At 39.3% G+C, this 6496-nt stretch overlaps 1 protein-coding gene across 1 annotated transcript; it reads right to left on the bottom strand.

Annotated features, from left to right (window-relative positions):
• Window positions 1-2358: 2358 nt before the first annotated feature.
• On the bottom strand, window positions 2359-6235 carry LOC145772318 (uncharacterized). Its single transcript, XM_082584195.1, has 2 exons — window positions 6098-6235; window positions 2359-4151 (listed from the first exon to the last, which is right to left on the bottom strand). The coding sequence occupies exons 1-2, from the start codon at window positions 6229-6231 to the stop codon at window positions 3752-3754; spliced, it is 534 nt and encodes a 177-aa protein (XP_082440321.1). The 5' UTR covers window positions 6232-6235; the 3' UTR covers window positions 2359-3751.
• Window positions 6236-6496: the final 261 nt, after the last annotated feature.

Raw genomic sequence — 6496 nt, 5'->3', positions numbered from 1 at the left:
CGATTTTGAGTAATGGGTAGTACCAAATTTAAGTCATAAGTAAAGTAGACAACCGGAAAACAGGCATTGCCGTCGGCTGCAGCGTGGGTCAGGTGTATGTCGGAAGGCGTACACCGATGCATAGCGCTCAAGTCCGCTTTCCCGCAATGCAGGATAAAGATAAACAAACAAACAAACAAACAAACAAACATTTGTTTGATATATTCTCTTCGCCACTCAACACGGACAGTGACAAAGCACGAGCTGATATCCAATTCAAACTGATTAATCTTCAAGAGAAAACGGATTTAAAAGCAAAGTATTTAGAAATGAATCTTGGCGATTTTTACCGAAAACATCTCAACCAAGATGACTTTTCATATTTGAAAAAATTCATGGCTTCAAAAACGGCTCTTATTGGCTCAACGTATTTGTGCAAACAATTTTTTTCTAAAATGGGTGTCATAAAATCTCAATATTGATCGGTTCTGACATACGAACACTTGGAAAATGGACTTCGAATTGCGAGCACTTTCATAGTAAATTTGGAAATAGTCGTCGGGAAAACAAGCCAGCTGCAAATTTCTCACTGAACTCGTTCAAAGTCGGTGTGACAATAAATTTGAATAGCAGTTTTCCTCAGAAATTTATGTGTCATAACTTATTATTTCTGCAAGGAAACCCCTAATAATGCCATAAGAATAACATAAATAACAAAAAACTACTTTTTTGTGCCTGCAGCTACTAGAAAGCATATGTTAAATAAACGTGCGGCCCACGGTTTCACCCAGATATTTATATCTGGCCCTCTTGTAATAAAGGTTGCACACCCCTGGGCCACAATACGAGTTCTAAAAAAATGCCTTTAAACAAAAAAAAATTTGGAAGTAAAATTCAATTAAGTGATCTTGGTTGATTGAATCTTTATCCTCGGTCTGGGAAAGCTTCTTGCAGAACTTAATCCTGGCAGTTTTGCATAACTTACTTGTAGAGGCTTTGAATTACTGACGTAGGCCAGGTCATCGTGATTGGTAGAGTGAAGTTTCCGATTGTTGAAGTCTTCTTCCCGGGGAATTATTTCATCCACTAGGTGCCGCTGAATAGAGAGCAGTCCTGAAATGCGTTGCTCAAGCGCACACCCCGGAAGTCAAACTAGCGCCGCTTGATCTTGAAGCTTCTTCGTTCCAGAAGTCACGCGCTATAACCAATTGAGCTATCGGGGCTGATCTTGATTTTATATTTTTTCAAGATCAAGATCGCACAAAAAAGTAATCTCAAGATCATGCCCATCTTTGGTCATAGTCTTTCTGGATTATGAAGGCCAACATGTAGCCTACCGTGTTTTTTAGATGCTGAGGTAGAAGTCAGCCTACTTATCATTTCTATATTATATAGCCTACTGGTAAGTTACATGAAAATAAATCAAAGCCCGATTATAGCCTACGGTATAGTCTAATGCGCTTCAGTTGAGATAATTTCAGAAAATGATTAGGCCTAATAATTAGTCTTGGCATTTCCATTTGCATTTTGTGGTTTTACAACAACAACTCTTAGCTTGGAATGCCAGTAGGTAAAGTTTGCATAGCTTGTTTGTTTGTTTGTCGTATCCAGGCTTACACCCGGTGGTTGAAGATTTAGATTAAGTGGACGGGAACGCAAGGAAGCTAATCTTCGTGTCCACCTTCTCTTCTTCTTCAACAGATTGATCATGTTTGATCAGCTGGGATCTCCCTTATAAACTGCCTCCATTTTGCCTCCATTTGCATAGCTGTTGCCTGCTGAACAAATAATTTTATAACATTGGACAAGTAAAGATCCAGCAAATAAATGAACTATCGCTGTTCACATCTCTAACAGGGACTCCAATAAATTTGTAGCTTATTTAATTTATGGTATCGGGCATTACGCTGCTTGTAGGTTTTACGCCCAATCAGTGCTCCGCGTTTGTGTCTTCAGCTGTTGGCCTTCGTTTCTTAGTTCTACAAACGCCAGCGTTCTGTTGTATAGATTTGTTGGTCCTTGTCGGTGATCAGCTCAGTGACCGAGTGATTTCGCCTTCCGCTCTGTTGGTGGTAGATTTATGATCGATTCCAGATCAGGTCAAACCGAAGACTTTAAAAACGGCACCGATTGTGTTCTTACTTACATAAGGAAGTGAGAATAAGTCGGGTAACAATGTGATGATATTGTAGCCTAAACTTGACATAAAATTAAAAATGAGCCCTGCCGCTAACTTAGCTATTGTAAAGAGACAACAAATAAAACCATAACATTATTAGACCTTGTAGCCGCTAGTGTTAGCTGGCTAAACTTAGTGTAATTCTTGAGTTACTATCAAATTAGTTTCGTATTAGGCCTATCATCAGTCTATGTCACCCTTATTTTCAGAACTGTGTTATGGATGTGTCAACTGTTTATTAAAGCTTGATCAATGTAGGCTATGTTTCACTGGGGCTTGTTATGGTCAGTTCAATGCATTAACCTAGTTTGCAGACAAGTGGAAAATCAACTGTCAACTTCAGTGTCGGGAAAACTTTATCGATGAATTAACGCCCACGACCTATATGCAAACTTGGCCCGATTGAGCTTTAGATCATTCGAGATAAGTTACATATTTCTCAAAGCACTTTATAGGACTATGGTTATAGTTTTAACTCATAATTTTTTTTCTAATATATTTTTTCAATATCTACGTAGTTCCAAACTTTATTTTAACTGCGGCAATTTTAAAAACATAAATAAAAATACAAAAATTCGTAGGTAGGCATTTAACTTCAAATAACAAGAAGTTGCAAAAGCAATCCACAAATGAGGAAAGATGAAATGTCAACACGTTTTTATCAACAGATTAAATATTTCTCACGTTTTTTCCAAACAATAAAGTAATTATTATTCAATCAAACAAACTTACTATTCTTTTACATTTTAAAGTGTTGCAAACCCAGCAGTCTAGTTGTGAAATGCATTGCATGACATGAAAACTATCTCCCGACTGTATAAAACCAAATTTCGGCAGGCCTTTGATTACAATATTTGCAGAAAGTGCAAAAGGTAGCCTAGGCATTTTCAATTGTAGCCTATAATATTTGACAAACTTGCTTTTTTAAAAGTGTATTTGGATATAATAAGCCTATATCTAAATAAGCTTGTGAAATATGTTCAAAACCAAGATTTCAAGAAAAACGCGATCTAAGGTCAACTGTTCACTGTAGCCAACGTTCAAAATATTATATCTCGAAAATCAACGGCTTAAAATGTAGGGCTGTGGAGTCGGGCTAAAGATATACTACTCCGAATTTATAACTGGCCGACTCCGGATTCTAAACATGTCAATGTTTTTCCGACTCCACACCCTGTCAAAATGACGATGAGCTACTAGCCTTACGGAAATTATACTGGTTTTACGGAAATTATAGACAAACTTGAAAACAAATAGCCTAGGTGAAAAAAAGTTTTCGGAAAATTAGAGCTTGGGACAACCATATTGTTATTAGCAACAAATTATTTGAAATTTGACTGCTGCCAGATGTAAGTTATTTATATAATGTAGCCTAAGCAGGAATTGTTTGGCAACCTATTCGTACAGCAGCTTGTTCCATTCCAGGACTCGTGAATTTGTTTGCAATCAAATGAGTTAAACAACCGCAAAGCGGAGCTTAAAAACAAATTATTACAAGCTTCGTAGAGTTCATATTCGGAATTGTTGCTATAGGAAAAGGGTAAGGTTATAAACATAGGCTATTCTTGACTAAAGACAAAGCGACGCAATCAATTACGTAGGTTTCTTGTCATCGACCACGTCTGGCATTGGAATGTTTTTCGTTATTTTGTCATCAACCGAGTCGGGTTTAGTTACCGGAACCGTTTTCGAAAGCAGGTTGGTGTATTGTTCCTTTTCTTTTTGGATTTTCTTGTCCATGTCGCAATCTCCAAGGATACAAGGGAGCACAAACTTTTCCGGGAGCACCAGGCGTTGCACAAACACAAAAGCTGTGTTTATGCCTTCCGTCAGCTTTTCTGACAGCGACTTTTCGCGATTTTCAAACTTATACTTCTTGAGAATATCTCCACCGAGGTTGAGCTTAGGTCTTGAACCAGGAACCTTCGGCTTCTTCGCTTTTTCTTCGCAGCCCAGAGCTTTCTCAAAGCAGCTTGGAAGAATCTTCAATTTGCTGCATGAAAAAGTGAGAAGTTTAATACACAATCACCTTGGGCAACACATGGCCATGGGCAACATAAAGTTAATTTTCCGCTAAACAAAAATTGATATATTTCCACAGTTTCCGGGTAGCTAGATGTTTAAACGATATAAAAGACATTTTTGCCTTATGGGGTTTAAACATGTAACCAAACGTTCTGCCAGCTAAATCGCCGAGTGATTGCGCCTTCTTCTCTGGTGCTGGTAGATCTAAGATCGATTCCAGGTCAAGTCAAACACAAGACTTAAAGAATGGCACCGATTGTGTTCTTTCTTGCATCTCGCAGTGAAAATAAGTCGGTTAACAATGTATTCGCACCGTGAAACCTGATAAAAAATTAAAAATGAGCCCCATCCTAAAAAACCTTAGCTGTCGAAGAGCGACAATACATAAAGCCATAACATTATTAACCAAACGTTTGTTTGTTTGTTTATCTTTATCCTGCATTGCGGGAAAGCGGACTTGAGCGCTATGCATCGGTGTACGCCTTCCGACGTACACCTGACCCACGCTGCAGCCGACGGCAATGTCTGTTTCCGGTTGTCTACTCTACTTATGACTTAAATTTGGTACTACCCATTACTCGAAATCGATCACTAGGTAGAGGCAATTATCGTAAAGTTTCTTGCCCAGAGAAACAACAGCAAGTGCGGGTGGCTGGAGTCGAACATGCAGGCTCTCGACTGCGAGCCCAACGCGCTAACCACTCGGCCACGGCGATCAGTTAAAACTGTATATTATTTTCGAAATCTGGTTGCTACTGATAGCACGTGGTTAGAAAGAGTAAGAACCACGCAAGCAACTTACTACAGAACTACTGTACTTCAAGAGCTATCGTGTTAAGACATAAAAACAGGGCTGTGCAGTCGGAAGGATTTGATAAATCTCCACCTTGATAAAAAATAAAAGTTTTGTTTACAATCTCAATTTTTTTTTAAATTCTGTGTTTATTGCGCTCTAAAACGTCACCCGGAAGTAGAAGTGTTTGTTCTTGTTAGATTTTGTGAAATTTGCCGTTTCAATTTCGATCACAACTTAAGTAAAATTATGCAATAGATTCAGTTTCGCTTTTACCTGTATGATCGTTGATTACTTAACAATCTAGATAATTATGTAACGACCTGTTTTAGCCTGACGCTGCAAGTTAGCCAATTGCACTAGCTTTCAGAACACAGTTCCCTAATGTGCTATTACGAATAGTGTGAGTTGAACGACCTGTTTTAGCCTGACGCTGCAAGTTAGCCAATTGCACTAGCTTTCAGAACACAGTTCCCTAATGTGCTATTACGAATAGTGGATTTGCTATTACGAATAGTGTGAGTCAGTGAGTTGTTGTTTTATACAGTTCTTTTGTTTGAGGCTGCTGTCCGTTAAAGTAAAATTAACTTTAAAAAAAATAAAAACGGACAAAAATTTTAAAAAATCTGGCAACACTATAGCCGGAGTCGATATTTTTCACCCGACCTAACGGCCCCCCAAGCTCAGTGGTTACGCCCCCGACTCAAGCTGCGCTGGAGCAACGCATTTTTAAAACTGCTTTTCATTCAGCGGCACCTAGTGGATGGAGTAATTCCTCCACAACAAGCGGAAACCTCACTCTGTCAATCTCGGTGACCGGACTGCGTCAAAACCCCTGGCTAGGAGTATGCGAAACTGCCAGGATTAAGCTTTCCCAGTCCGAGGATCAAATCAATCAAACATCAGTAAGTATTTACCACAACAGTTATGAAACCCTGCAAAGCATCCACCGAGAGAATTTCTCAGCAGTTCCGAGGTCAGTTCAAGCAACAGATATTTTCAACTTGGCACGGATTGAAGAGAAAACATTTCGATCTTGCGTCGATAAATACAAACTCTGCCGCTTGTTGGTAAAAATCTGAACACAAATTGTAACGAAAATCTCTCGTCTGTAAACTCACCACGCGTCTTTTATTTCAATTGGTTTGCTGATAACTCCGGCGTTCAGCAAGGAAGACTGAAGGAGTTCCCCTATGTGTCCCCCTGCCAGTACGACCACCGCTACCCATATTGACAACTTGAGTACAGTCTGCATCTTTGTCGACTCGCAAATGATATTGTGATCAACAACTAGACGTTTATGAATAGCATTGTCACATAGCACAAGCCAATCCTCCGCGGCCACATGCTGTAGCGGATCTACGATGTTACAAGAGTGCTTGTCATGTAACAAGTAGATGCATGGCCGCTGTGCAAACAATTTCATGATGACGCAACACTTGAACAACCTCAACATTGACTTGTTGTGGATTGGCGATGCAAGAAATAAGCGCGATTCCAGTTGAACAAGTCGCATGATC

Source organism: Aplidium turbinatum, chromosome 6, assembly GCF_918807975.1.
Source record: "Aplidium turbinatum chromosome 6, kaAplTurb1.1, whole genome shotgun sequence".
NCBI classification, from domain to species: Eukaryota; Metazoa; Chordata; class Ascidiacea; order Aplousobranchia; family Polyclinidae; genus Aplidium; species Aplidium turbinatum.
The sequence above is the reverse complement of the archived record's forward strand: the minus strand, read 5'-3'. Positions and strand labels throughout refer to the sequence as shown.

Excerpts from the sequence above, each read along its gene's own strand:
- LOC145772318 (XM_082584195.1), bottom strand. The coding sequence starts at position 6,231 with ATGCAGACTGTACTCAAGTTGTCAATATGGGTAGCGGTGGTCGTACTG. Across the intron at positions 4,152-6,097 it reads ATTGAAATAAAAGACGCGTG|CAAATTGAAGATTCTTCCAA; the intron begins GTGAGTTTACAG and ends TTTTTCATGCAG.